Here is a 14,213-nt window from a genome sequence, read left to right on the forward strand (position 1 = left end):
TTTGGACCCTGTCTACGTCTGTTCACGCCTTTACCCGGGGCGTACCGTGACACTATCTGACATTCCGCGCCCTTACAGCTGTAAGGCAAAGCAATTGCGTCGACGATCCATTGTGACAGCCTTTGCTTGGTCACAGGCAGTCCTTTTGTGCGTCCACCAAAACATACAAATAGCTGCTCCAAGAGTCTGAACTGTCTAGAGCGCTTGATACAAGTGCGCACCGTACATACAGTGCAAAGCGGGAGTGTATTCAGCGGCTCCGTCCGGGATAGTGTTATGACCTGCGCTTTAAATGGAGTCGAAAGCACTTTAGGCACATAACCTTTTCTAGACTTCAAGGTGAGTCTGCAATCACCTGGCCCGAATTCAATACAGGGTGTAATCTCCACTCCCCGTGGATTTCCCCGCCCCTCGACAGTTAGTCCGCGCCGTAGTTCAGGCGTCCGGGGACATGTACTGCCCGGATGGAGAGGAGGTGTCGATCTGCCCACAGAAGGAGGTCTCTCGCCAGCTGCAGCAGTTGTCACGAGTTCACACCGCCTTGGTGATTTATAAACGCTACCACTGTCATGCTGTCCGTCCTGATGAGAACGTGACGTTGAAGAATGTCTGGGAGAAAGCACTCGAGCACTAGGTGTACAGCACGGAGCTCCAGACAGTTTATGTGCCATGACTTCTTCGTTTCTGACCATGTCCTGAAGGCTGGTCTGCCATCGCATACGGCTCCCCAGCCCTGCTCGATGCATCTGTCGTAACATTATTTCTCCTGATCACTTGGCCAATATTAACACCCCGGCGATACAGAGTCATATTGCGCCAACAGTCGCGCGTCACTTTGATGCGCAAGGTGCCCGTGCGCCATGCGTTCTGTGGCACCCGGCTCTTTAGCCAGAGCTGAAGCGGTCGCATATGTAGGAGCCCTAGATTGCACACTCTCGAGGCAGCAGCCATCTGGCCGAGCGTCCTCTGAAAGCATTTTAGCGGGGAAGAACGACCTAATTTGAAGACTGCGAAAGAGCTGATCAGTTTTTGTGAGCACTCCTCCGACAGACGCGTGCGCATATTGATTGAGTTCAGTTCCACTGCTAAAAAGGAGATGTTCTGGCTCGGTACCAGCATGCTCTTTTGCATATTTACAGTCAGCCCTAAGCTCTGAATATGAGCGAGGAGTCGGAGTTTGTCGCTGAGCAGCGCACTCTCTGATTGGGCTAAGACTAGCCAGTCATTGAGATAGTTCAGGATGCAAATTCCGCTCTGCTTCAGAGGAGAGAGAGCAGCGTCCTTGCATTTCGTAAACGTGCGAGGGGCCAGACATAAGCCAAAGGGCAGGACCGTGAATTGGTACGCTATCCCCTCGAATGCAAATCTCAGGAAGCGCCTGTGGCGGGGGGCTACCTGAATGTGAAAAATAAGCATCCTTTAATTCCACAGAGATAAATCTCCCGGTCTGATATGTGAGAGGATTTGTCTCAGCGTAATCATTTTGAACGGACGCTTTGAAAGCGCGTGATTCAGGGGTCTCAGGTCCAAGATTGGGTGGAGTCCGCCGTCTTTCTTTGGCACCAGAAAATAACGTCTCTACTCAACGTCTCTAACGTCTAACTCACTGTCTCTACAGCGCGCTTTGCGAGAAGATTGTGTATTTCCTCTCGCAGAACTGAGGCATTCCGATCCCGTACAGTGGACATTAACACACCATTGAAAGGGGGCGGTCTGCGGAAGAACTGAAGCGTGTAGCCGTTCTTTATTGATTTCATAACCCACTCTGATACCCCTGGCAGTGCCTGCCACGCTTCTGTGAACTGTGACAGCGGGTGACAGAGGGTGTGACAGCATCCCTCACGGACTGCATACCGTGAGGGATAACTTGCCGTTGGGGTTCGCGCCGAACAGCAGCAGAAGAGGCGTGCGGTCTTCCCGCGCGCTGAGGAGGAGCGGGAACGCGCAGGAGGTTTCACGCCGGTGCGCTTTGGCAGGAAGTGGCTAATGGCTTTCGACTGCTGCTGCGCTTCAACGAAGCGCTCCGTGAACGTCTCCACCGTCGCTCCGAAGAGACCTGAGGGATTCACGGGAGCGTCCAGAAAGGCTGTTTTCTCTGAGTCCTTTAACTTGGTCAGAGTAAGCCACAGATTCCCCATATTGCGACCGATCGCTCGAGCTGTCACCTTCGTCGCTCTGAGGGCCAGATCCGTGGTGTGTCGGAGCTCTTTAAACACTTCAGGGTCCGGCCCATCCTCATCGAGAGACTTGAGCAACTTGGCCTGATATACCTGGAGCCTGATATACCTGGAGTATCGCCATCAAGTGCAGTGCTGAAGCTGCTTGGCCCACAGAGAAATTCTTGCCGGCGAGGTTTGCAGTGGCACGGCAAGGTTTAGAGGGGAGAGACGCAAGAGGGAGGATCCCGGATTATGCACCCGACTGGTGAGCGGTGCGGTCCATGACTTTTTTTATCTCGTCATGCACCTTGGGTAAAAAGGGGCCGGGTCTCCGCGGGGTGTCTTTTCGACCGCGATCCGACTGGAGGTACCACTTGTCCAGACGGCTTCTGGCCGGCTCAGCAGGAGGCGCCCACTCCAAACCAAGCTCATCCACTGCCTTGGACAAGACGCTTAGGAGCACGACATCACTATGACGGAGGTCCCCCGTGTCGCTGCCATGGGGCGCAGTGTAATCCAGTGGGCTAGACCACAACTCCCTCACAGACGCTGTCACCGAAATGGCATCATCCTCCTCGTCAGCGCCCACCATGGCACCGAAAGACACCACATCTTGAGCGTCGGGGCGGAGATCAGCGGTCATGAAGCGCACTGGAAGGGGACCTGCAGCAGGGGGATGAGGAGCACGTGGGCACTGAGCCGGCGCGGGCTCATCACCTGATCCTGACAGATCCGCATCAGAAACTCACGGCACTTTCCTCCTTGGCTCGAAAGAAGCTGCAGAGGAAGAGCGCGGTAGAGTTAGTTGGGTGAGTTCATCACCTTGGACGATGGCCACACGGAGCCTGAGAGTCCGGAAACTCATATCCCCGCAGTGGGTGCAGTCCGACCCCCCAAGCGCCACCTCTGTGTGGTTGCAACCCAGACAAAAAAAACACTAAAACAGCCAAATGCTTTGTTTTATAACAACAAATAAAATCTCATATCCACAACAGATCACTTTATTAACTTCATAAAGTGCCTATCTTTATGAGCTAAGACCAAACAACATGCCTAAAGTAAATATGAGGACATGGCAACACCGCAAGACAGCGCTCTCGAAAGCAGCCTCCCACGCATAAAGCTGCACATCTGTCAGTGGTAGTTTAGTTAAAATCGACGGATAAAAATAGTCTTTAGTCAAAAAATGGCATATAACAAACGGCTAAACTTTTATTCACTCCCGCAAGACAGAATGTTGCTATGGTTACAAATGCTGGAGTGAGTGCTGTTCAGTACACACATGGAACGATAATTTATGGGACTCACTCCCACATTTAAATGCAGTTGTCACTCCTGAAACTTGTGTACACGTGGCCCCAGGACGACACACATTATAGTTTACAGAGATGTAGGTGTGTGTCCTCTCAGAAATAATGTTTTTTTTTTTTGCAGAAGAACCATATATTATGTATGTTTATATATAGCTATAGAGAGAGTTCTGACATCAGAATGTAAAACCTATTTGGTTCTACTTCCTATTAAGTTTTTAAGCGTGTGCATCTAAAGCAATCTCTGAAGTTTATTGGACATACACATATAATGACCCTTACACCTTACCAAGGTATTTCTCAGCCAGTAGAGGAGAAGGAGGGGGGCATAATTCTCATTTGACAGCCATTCAAAAGTAACCATAATCCTATTTAAGATGTATATTTATTGCTACATTTCAAACCTCATCAGCTACTGTAGGACAAAAGCAAACCGCCGTCTTAAATGTGCTGAAGTGCACTGTTTCCACCTGGAGGTAAGGTCATGAAACAAACACTAGTAGAGAAGTTTTACTCGACTGTCTCTAGTGGCAGAATGTGTGTAACTGCCCTGAAATGACCTCAACCATATTACAAGTGGCAGACGATCAAAAACTAGGTTGAGGTGTTTGAAAAACTTCATTTCCAAACCATTTTTATTTTTCCAGGCAATGCAACCATCAGACTATGAAAAAAGGTCCCATATTTCAGCTCTCATGCAAACCTCAGATTCTCAAATCTCTAAAATGTAACCCAAAAAACAGACTCTATGGCTGCCAAACCTTGCTATTTGGGAGATGGTGTCAAGTTCTCTCAACTTCACCTGCATAAGCAACACGCTCAATTACCTGCTGTGAGCAGGTACAGAATCTCTTGACTCAAATTACAATGTCAAACACAAGGGCACAGCAAATCAGAATTACCCTTTCATAATTAAGTTTCATTATTTTAATTTGTCAGACCAGTAGAATCATTAAACTAAATGAAAACATTAACTGAAAAACAAAACCTGAAACTCAACCTTACATTTATAAAAAAAATTGCCTCAAAGATTAAAATCAGTGTTAAACCAAACAAACTGAAAATAGAAAGCCACGTTAGAAAGTCAAGCTATAACAAAAGAAAGAATTTACAAAGCGCTTGATATTGCAGAATAAATGTAGTGTTAAGTTACTATAAAATGCACCAGTTGACAGGCCTAAACTTTTTAGCTGCAATAAAATCTGAAGATAGTTTTGGTACCATTCATAATTTAACATTAGTTAAAAAAAAAAAAAGGGGGGGGGGGGGGTATACCATGGCATTTAAATTGCCATATGCTTCTTAAACTAACTACTTAGAAAATATAAGACATGCAGCATTCAGATAAAATCAAGATTTACTCAATTAACACCATACCAGCATCAAGGCTATTTTCATGGCGATCTCCGCATTAGTGATAAACATCACAAGAATGCAAAATAAATGGAGTTGGGAACACTTTATTCTCTGTTAGGAGATTTCTGTACATTGAGGATCAAGTGCCACTTGAATTTCTCTTTAGGGTCTGTATAAACTTAAGCAGAAGCACTATGCAAACATTGACAACATTAGCGATACAGGAAACAAAGTCTACTCGAAGGTCGAGATGAAGTTGAGCACGATCTGCTTGAGTTTTGTGTCAGAGGCCTCTGAAATCTTACCGTCGCTCCTGAAACACAAGAGTACAAACATTTAGAGGAGAAACTCTACGTTCACTGAGTTTTGTCTTTCACAAATGCTCATGAAAACTTGCCTGATGGCTGTCAGCAGATCCTGGTGTTGGCTGATGACGTGTTGAAGGAAGCCCTTCTCGAATTTGGTGATCTTGCTAGGCTCCATCTTGTCCAAGTGTCCTCTCACACCAGCGTAAATGACGGCCACCTGCTCCTCAATGGCCATGGGACCTTAACAAGACAAAACAGCACAGGAACATTACAAACCTGTAGTTTACGAGTGAACCAGTTCTCCTATGCAGTAGGGGGCAGCAGTGCACTTACAATACTGGCCCTGCTTGAGCAGCTCTGTGAGTCGCACGCCTCGGTTCAGCAGCTGCTGTGTGGTGGCGTCCAGATCAGAACCGAACTGGGCGAAGGCGGCCACCTCACGGTACTGGGCCAACTCCAGCTTCATGGTACCAGCCACCTGGAGAACAAACAGACAGGGGTTTTAGAACCATTTTCACACAGGAATGAGCTCCAAAGCATCAACTGGGAGCCAAAACAAACCTGTTTCATGGCCCTGGTCTGGGCAGCAGAGCCGACACGGGACACAGACAGACCCACGTTAATAGCAGGACGGATACCCTTGTAGAACAACTCAGTCTCCAAGAAAATCTGCAGGAAGAGATTGAGAAGATCAGCTTGGGAATCAAATCGTTGTTTGTGCAAAAGATCTGCTTGCATGGCGACTCACCTGTCCGTCAGTGATGGAGATGACATTGGTGGGAATGTAAGCGGACACATCTCCAGCCTGGGTCTCGATAACGGGAAGGGCGGTGAGGGATCCACCACCGAAGTTGTCGTTCATCTTGGCCGCTCTCTCCAGCAGACGGGAGTGCAGGTAGAAGACGTCACCGGGGTAGGCCTCACGACCAGGGGGACGACGCAGCAGCAGGGACATTTGGCGGTAGGCAACAGCCTGAAGAGTGCAAAGTATAACATTATTTTCTGCATTCAAACTCCATTTTCTCAATTTAAAAAGCATCCTAGGATGCATTAATGTTGGGAGAGAGTCTAAAGCATGCATGTGGTGGTGAACACTTTAAAATGTAGCATTTTTCGGTGACTACATAATTCCCATTATGGCTGTATGATTTTTGGGAGGGGGAACACCAGCAAAACAGCTTTTTGCTCGTTTATACTGCTGCACAATTTGGCCAAATTTCTGTATTTTAAATACAGCTAGAAAAATAAGCAAAAATGTAATTTCATATGTCAGAGCATTTAAAATGCACTTTATAGGAATGTGCATTTAAGAAATGGGTTTTATTGCAAAAATTATGGCCGCTTTAAGATTTCTTTCAAACATAAAAGCACTGAACATATGACAAAACTACAGAAATCCCTTAAAAGTTTCTTTTGAGAAGCGCTTCTGGTGCATGATGCTAATGCACATTAAAGTGCTCCAAACTCAGCAGATGTAGTTTGCATGAGGCAGCACTTACCGTGAACCAAGCCAGTGCAAACTCCAACTTATGAGCTGCTCATACCCGAGAGAAAGTTGCTGCACTTTGTGCAGAAACATGCAGTGATTTAATTAAAAATCCCCATTCACAATATTCATAATTAATCTTCACAATTCAGTTTAATTGATTAATCATGCAGCCTTAATTCCCATATAGTTTAGCACTATAAAATTTGGAAAAAGTACCAAGCACAACTTTGATATTTGAACCAATGTATTAAAGAGGAGGTCACACTAGCGGTTTTGCAGGCAAGAAGTCCATTGAATAGTCAGTGTAGTGATGACTAAAGCACAGCTGAGCTCACATTGAAGTAACTTTGTACAAACCAAGCCTCCTATTGGTCAGCGTGGCAAACCCACAGCCAATTTGAGCTTGCGGAGTAAATCTTTCACCCTCACATGACGTTCCCAATTCAATGGGTTCCTGGATTTGGCCAGGAAAAATTCACTTAGTAGTAGACCGCAGCTTTAGTTCCAAGTTCTCACCTGTTTGGAAAGATCGTCATAGATGATGAGGGCGTGTTTGCCGTTGTCTCTGAAGTACTCGCCCATGGAGCAGCCAGAGTATGGAGCCAGGTACTGCAGGGGAGCGGCGTCGGACGCGGTGGCGGACACCACGATGGTGTACTTCATAGCATCGGCATCTGTCAGCCTCTTCACCAGCTGGGCCACGGTGGATCTCTTCTGACCGATGGCCACATAGATACAGTACAGCTTCTTTTTCTCTTCAGTGCCATCGTTGAAGCGCTTCTGGTTGATGATGGTGTCGATGGCAATGGCGGTTTTGCTGGAAGAAACAAATTGAAATGGATGACCAAGCGCAAATGAAGCAAGCATTTAAATTCATCAAGTCACTATCTTACCCAGTCTGACGGTCTCCAATGATCAGCTCTCTCTGGCCACGGCCAATGGGCACCAGACTGTCCACGGCTTTGATGCCGGTCTGCATGGGCTCCCTCACAGAGATGCGGGGGATGATGCCAGGGGCCTTAAGACCCACACGCCTACGCTCCTTAGAGCCCAGGGGTCCCTTTGGAGGAGAAGCAAAAAGACTGGTCAACTCGAAACAAATAAATCGGAAAATCATTGCATAAAAGAAATTCAAAAGGAGCTAAAACCAAGTTGGTGGTCAGACCTTGCCATCAATGGCGTTTCCCAGAGCGTCTACAACACGGCCGAGCAGCTCCTCTCCAACAGGAACGTCCACGATTGCCCCGGTTCTCTTGACAATGTCACCCTCCTTGATCAGTTTGTCATTACCAAACACCACAACACCAACATTATCAGGCTCCAAGTTCAGAGACATGCCCTATGGAGAGAAACGAAAGTGTCTTAAGTGGAAAGCTACCAGTTAATCAAAAGCAATACCGAGACAGGATTGCATTCTCAATTAAAACCCAGTTCATTTGTTGTAAATGTTAGTACTAAGCATTTTGACTTGACTATTTAATTAGGCAGACTATATTCAATTTATATTTTATACCATTTTTTAAAATTCCTACTACACTATCATACTGAATTTTAAAAATGTTACATGCTATACCATTTTAATTTAGACAGCACCACTTTTATACTAAATTTTACTGTAGTATATAAAATTAACTTATTTTAAATAAATCAAGACTTGATTAAAACACCACAAAAAGTAATCAAACAAACTTTCATTAAGCTATAAAAACAAGTTATTCATAAATTTAAGACTTCAAATTAAAATATGGGAGTTAAACAAAGTCAATACTTGACTGGTAAGCATATGCACACCAGTTTCTCAAAACAAATCTCCAAATACAAGAAACAATCAGAGCCAATCAAAGCCAAAACCTATGTATATTGTGTGCATCAAGCAGAATATCAATCATCTGGACTTCTTGATGTCTCAGCATTGACCTCTTGCTAACTCACCTTCAGACCGGAGGAGAATTCCACCATCTCTTCGGCCTGAACGTTCCTCAGCCCGTACACACGAGCGATACCGTCACCGATGGACAGCACACGGCCGGTCTCCTCCAGCTCAGCACCAGTTTCAGTTCCAAGAATCTTCTCCTCCAGAATAGTGGACACCTCCGCTGTGCCTGAGAAATAATGCAAAGCGTTTTGAGTGTGCATGACTGACAATGCAATAATCCAAGAACTTCAAATAAATAAAAAAGGAAAAGTAGTGTTTAATAACCCGTCTTCTGCAGCCACGGTCTGGCAGTGTGCAGGTTCTTTGCTCCAACGCATGCAGCAGCAACATTCTTGGAAACCTGCAATTGCAAACATACTGGTTATAACCCCACAATGGCAATGTGATGAACATACACCTTAAGATCCAGCCAAGCTTGTTGCATGCGAGCCCTTGACCTTCATGTGCAATCAACAAGCACGTCACTGGAGCTATAATAAGATTTTGAATGCAGACCAACTACAAAATACTAATCAAAGTGTGGTGGTTTAATTTCTCATTTGCAGGAAATAACTATCTGATTGCCTTCATAATGCGACACACCGCACAACCAAACTTAAATGAAGAATAAACAACAGTGCAACAAAAAAAGTGATAGATTATGGATGCACTAAAACATTAAAGACTAAAAAGACACCAAGTTTTCATAATAAAGTTAGTGACAGCTGACATGTCATACACCCGAGCAGCATTTCCTGACCTTCAATTGGGAATGTCATTCACTGATCACAACCTTGCTAAACATGCAACTGTACTTTAAACACAAATTCAAAACACAGATTCAGTTCCCTTAAACTACACATAGCTGTAGCTGCAAACGAGAATCAAATAAAGCTGAAAGACGCGCAGCATACGCAGGCCCTTCATAATGAAGATGGCGCCGCGCAGCCATTAACAAGCGCTGACATTCACCGGCTCCGTGCCACTAAATTAAATGAGACTTACGAATCCGGCCCGTCTGGGCAGGGAGCGGGCCAGAGCCGCCGCGACGCGAACGGAGAGCATGTTTACGGAGAGTTTGTGTAGCGGAAGCAGCGGCCGGATGGAGCGCGAGGAGCTGAGTGAAGGAAATGGAGGTCGCGAGCGCAGCTCATATAGAAAAGGTCAGCGACGGACCCGGATGTAGTTCGGCGACTCGACGACGAGACTTTTTTTGTTCATGTAAATTATAACATAAAGTCAAGGTTATGTCCATTAAACGGCGTTTGAATTGATTACAATATATATATTTACATTTATGCATTTAGCAGACTCTTACCCAAAAGAGGAACAAAAGCTCATATTTTATGACTGATTGCTTCTTTTCAGAAAGTAAAAGAATTCTGACCAACATTACATTCTTTTAGAAATATATTTGTAAATAGGCATTTTATTACCCTTTTTATTATTATTTATTATTATTATTATTATTATATTTTTATGCATTTATATATTCCATGTCCGTTAATTTAAAGCTATAAAAGGAACATTTCTTTATTTTAATGTATTTGTTGTGCGAATAATTAGTGCATTCATCAATAAATATATATGTATATATATATAGAGAAAAAAATATTATGTATAAAATAATTCTGTTTTGTGAAATAAAGCAGTTGGCTGAATTGTTGTGATTCCAATAAATGTTTTTTATCCTTTAAAAACACGCTGAGCTTAAATTATTGTTTAAAAGAGAATATTGTACTGTATATATATTAACAATTATTAATTCATTGTTTCTTTTTCCTCATGAAATTCCCTTGAAGCGTTTCGTTTGCTGTGATTGGGCGGTGCTTCTGCATCCCAGAATCTCATTGGTCGATTTGTCATTTGGGCAGCCAATGAATAATGCGCTTTGAGACCCCGGAAATAGAAGAACAAATTCAGCGGCGGGAACTTTCTCAAGTAAATTTGATCGAATGTTACACACAGTTGGTGGAAAAATGTGCGAGAAAAGCAAAATCGTGAGTTAATGTCTTTGTAGAATACATTAGCGTTATATATACTAATCTAATAATGTACTGAATACGATATAAATCCCTTCAAACGCGTAAACGTGTGTGTTTACCTTTACTAACTACACTTACTAGTCTTATTAAACTAGATGCATACACAATTAAAGCACGTGTGTTTGTTATTTTACGTATTATGCATCACGTGGTAGATGTGAACAACACAGAAATAACTAAATACCATGACACTGTCATGTTTTAAACGTCCTATAGCAATACTATGGACTTCTAGGAAATCTTTATAGTTTTGAAAAAAAAAATGGTAATGCATATCAATCATTCAGAATCATATCAACGTACCATGATGTTTCTTTCCAGTAAATGTTGATTCTTGAATCTCAAAACACATGCATGTAGCATTTCCAGTGCATCTGCAAATACTGTGTGATTGCAGGTGAGCCAGTGGCTCAGAAAGGTGTTTGGGCAGCAGCCAGTGCCGGGGTTTGAAGTGAACACACGCACAGTGGAGATTCTGTACGAGCTGGCAGAGAGCAGTGAGATGAGACGCAGAGAGACTGAGCTGCTCATCGAGGACCACAAGCAGAAAACAGAAGAGTACAGCAGCGATGGTGAGACTCTGAGACAGTCACTTTGGAAAAAGTAGTCTGACAAATGCCTAACAATTCTGTAAGTGTACCATTTTTTTGTTGTGGAATAAATTAATTTGGGGTTACTGACTTTTATGGTCCTTAACAGGAGCTCATCTCCAAGAAGTGCTTCTCCAGGCAGTGGGACTTCAGGCTGGAGGACTTTCCAAACCCACAGTGGACCTGCTCTCGGTGCTGGAGGAAACCGCTGAAGTGCTTAAACTCAGAGACACGTCACTTGGGAGGTAAAATAATACTCATAAATGCATCATACACAGCAGTTACAACACATGCACGAGATGATATACAGGCTTTCCTGTATATCTGAGCATGGTGCTAGCAACGCCAAGGTCATGGGTTCGATTCCCAGAGAAAGCAAGAGCTGATAAAATGTAAAAAAAACTGTAACTTGAATGCAATGTAAGTCGCTTTGGATAAAAGTGTCTGCTAAATGCGTAAATGTAAATGATTAAGGCATGTTCCTGAGTCGAGATGCATTGTGGATCTGGAACCCTGAAATCGGATCGGTTCATTTTTAAACTAAGTCTGACATTTGCATTGGGAGTTTTGTGGTTGATTTCACACTCTTGGCTGTCCAGCTGTATGCCTGCAATCAATAAACTGACCAATGACTTGCTGGAGGCGGAGAAAACGGACCGGAGGTTGCAGCGGGAACTTTCTGCTGTTAGGAAGAAAATGACTGCAACGGTTGTTCTTCGGAAGAAACTTCAGAAGTAAGAAAACACAAAAGATAATTTATGCTGTTATTAACTGTATACATTTTTAATGAAGGTTTCTAACCCGTCATGATTTTTACTGTCATTTATTCTGTTTTCTTAAGTCCTCTTACTAGGAAAAACTGCACAAATGTATCTAAAACAGGGGTTTTCAATCTTTTAGATGCCATTGACCCCCAAATCTGATTATTTTCGTGTGAGGGCCCCTCGTACTAAAATTTAAAAAGCTCAATTTTTTTATAAATTCCAAATTTATAGTCTAAAAAAATTATATATGTCTGAAATATTATTTGGAAAATATTTAGTTTCTATTAATGCTATCAAATGATTAATCGCATCCAAAATAAAAGTTTTTGTTTACATAATATATGTGTGTAATGTGTATATTTATTATGTATATATAAATACACACGCATACAGTATATACATTTATATTCTAATATTTTATATTATATATAAATATATGTAATAAACATATTTTTCTTAAATGTATACATGCGTGTGTTTGTATTTATATATACATAATAAATATACACATATATTATGTAAACAAAAACTTTTGGATGCGATTAATCACAATTAATTGTTTGACAGCACTAGTTTCTATTAAGTTACATTATTATTTATTTTTTCCTACACTATAGTACTGTACTAACATTTTTTATCTAATTTAATTTATTTGTTTTGATCACATTTTATGTATATTATTCTAATTGGATCTATTTGTGTATTTGAAATATAATGAATTGTTCTTTATTTTAATCAGTTTATTTATTTTAACTTAATTTATATCTAAAACTTGCGTTTGTTTTCCAGTGATCTGATGAAGATCACACACATACAGCAGGTGGAAGCAGCTACAGCGGAGGAGAGGCTTCTGAACATGGACTTCATGAAGAATAAATCCAGAGATCTCACTTGCAGGAATAAGATTGCACAGGTGTGTGTCACCATTTTCATCCAAATGTCAAATTATAGTTTAATGTCTTTCATGCAGCCTTATACAAACACAGTCTGTGTGTTTGTGACAGGAAAAGCTGGATTCACGGCAGATGGAGGATTCTCTTACCCATCAGGCCATCCTGCAGTTATCAGAGGTAAACTGCTTGACCAGATTAGAGGTTGATGCCATATACATGCAACGTCGTAATTACTGAAAGGAAATGTAATAATGCCAAAAACGGTCCATGTGCAACTGTGTGGATTTTACAGGCAAATTACATTAATTTAGACATTAATCAACCTATACATAAATATTTTTGGTGCACACCTCCTATTTGAATGAAAGGTTTTAATATGCTCATAAATATAAAAAAGAAATGTGAATGTATGGAATATGCACTGGAACACAACTGCACTTATGAAAGTGAATTGCATCCTTTTCTCTCATCTTTTATTCTATACTTAGAAAATCGCAGCTTTGAAAGAGGAAACACTACCTTTGAAGAAGAAACTAGAGCCGTATACCGACTTGAGCCCTGTAAGTACAACTTACATGAAGATTACAGAATGACAGAATTGTTTTATTGAACATGGAAACCATCTTGTGAATTTTGCATTGGAAAGCACTGCTTGGTTTTGTTGTTTGATGCATGGGTTGGTTAATAAATAATTATTTTGTTACAGTATGAAGGACACATTATTCAATAAAATAATCACATCCACGTCTAACTAAATAATTGCTCATTGTTTTCAAATTTTTTTAAACCATTTTCTCAGTTTTCATCATCACTATTATATAGGTTACAGGTTATTATATAGAATTAAAACTAAATTACTTGAAATAATTTTAGCTTGGAATGACTAAAATATTTAATGCTAAAAAGAAAGTAAAAAATTAATTTAATAAAAACTACATGGACCGCCAACATTACTAAAACTTTAAGTAAAATGGAAAATATAAAAACAAAATTAATGTCAGCAATACTAAAATAACACTGGTTTTCATTACAGTTGTATACTTTTTAAATTTTTTTCAGAGTCCAGCACTTGCACGGGTGAAAATCGAGGAAGCCAAACGAGAGCTGGTAATTTTATTTATTAATTTAGTTTTATTTTGGCATTTATTATTATTATTATTATTTTAATATAGTAAATTTTGTGATGTTTTCTTGTTCCCCAAGGCTGCCCTGGATGCCCAGCTGGAGCAGAAAGTGGACTTCATGAACACTTTATCTCGATAATTAAAATATATAGATATATATATAATAAAAAATGTAATAAAAGCGTGTTAATAATTGCAATAAACGTGATTTCTAAGCTGTTCCTCTCCGAATCTCACGGTGGCGCCTTTAGTTTTTCCCG

At 41.9% G+C, this 14,213-nt stretch overlaps 2 protein-coding genes across 3 annotated transcripts; one reads left to right on the plus strand and one right to left on the minus strand.

The window, feature by feature from the left end:
* Positions 1-4,066: 4,066 nt before the first annotated feature.
* Positions 4,067-9,714, minus strand: LOC306856234 (ATP synthase subunit alpha, mitochondrial-like). Of its 2 annotated transcripts, none has more exons than XM_079395380.1 (11): positions 9,543-9,714; positions 8,823-8,898; positions 8,555-8,724; positions 7,788-7,961; positions 7,516-7,682; positions 7,139-7,439; positions 5,882-6,106; positions 5,695-5,802; positions 5,467-5,611; positions 5,223-5,373; positions 4,067-5,138 (listed from the first exon to the last, which is right to left on the minus strand). In XM_079395380.1, exons 1-11 carry the CDS (start codon positions 9,600-9,602, stop codon positions 5,060-5,062), a joined length of 1,656 nt encoding a protein of 551 aa, XP_079251506.1. In that variant the 5' UTR covers positions 9,603-9,714; the 3' UTR covers positions 4,067-5,059. The 2 variants fall into 2 exon arrangements, with proteins under 2 accessions (XP_079251506.1, XP_079251505.1); XM_079395379.1 differs by having other exon boundaries at positions 8,823-8,904; positions 9,543-9,673.
* Positions 9,715-10,467: 753 nt separating this feature from the next.
* Positions 10,468-14,173, plus strand: LOC306856445 (HAUS augmin-like complex subunit 1). Its single transcript, XM_079395740.1, has 9 exons — positions 10,468-10,537; positions 10,980-11,154; positions 11,282-11,417; positions 11,772-11,906; positions 12,726-12,849; positions 12,941-13,006; positions 13,318-13,389; positions 13,889-13,936; positions 14,033-14,173. Exons 1-9 carry the CDS (start codon positions 10,493-10,495, stop codon positions 14,090-14,092), a joined length of 861 nt encoding a protein of 286 aa, XP_079251866.1. The 5' UTR covers positions 10,468-10,492; the 3' UTR covers positions 14,093-14,173.
* The last annotated feature ends 40 nt before the right edge of the window (positions 14,174-14,213 follow it).

The sequence above is a fragment of the Barbus barbus genome (assembly GCF_936440315.1).
Source record: "Barbus barbus genome assembly, chromosome: 36".
NCBI lineage: Eukaryota > Metazoa > Chordata > Actinopteri > Cypriniformes > Cyprinidae > Barbus > Barbus barbus.

Bases quoted from the DNA above. Each gene is read 5' to 3' on its own strand.
- LOC306856234 (XM_079395379.1), bottom strand. From the start codon at position 9,602: ATGCTCTCCGTTCGCGTCGCGGCGGCTCTGGCCCGCTCCCTGCCCAGA. The intron at 7,440-7,515 runs GTAAGATAGTGA...TGTTTCTTCCAG, and splicing joins ATTGGAGACCGTCAGACTGG to CAAAACCGCCATTGCCATCG. The intron at 5,374-5,466 runs GTAAGTGCACTG...TGTCTTGTTAAG, and splicing joins GCTCAAGCAGGGCCAGTATT to GTCCCATGGCCATTGAGGAG.
- LOC306856445 (XM_079395740.1), top strand. From the start codon at position 10,493: ATGTTACACACAGTTGGTGGAAAAATGTGCGAGAAAAGCAAAATC. The intron at 11,907-12,725 runs GTAAGAAAACAC...TTTGTTTTCCAG, and splicing joins CTTCGGAAGAAACTTCAGAA to TGATCTGATGAAGATCACAC. The intron at 13,007-13,317 runs GTAAACTGCTTG...TTCTATACTTAG, and splicing joins CCATCCTGCAGTTATCAGAG to AAAATCGCAGCTTTGAAAGA.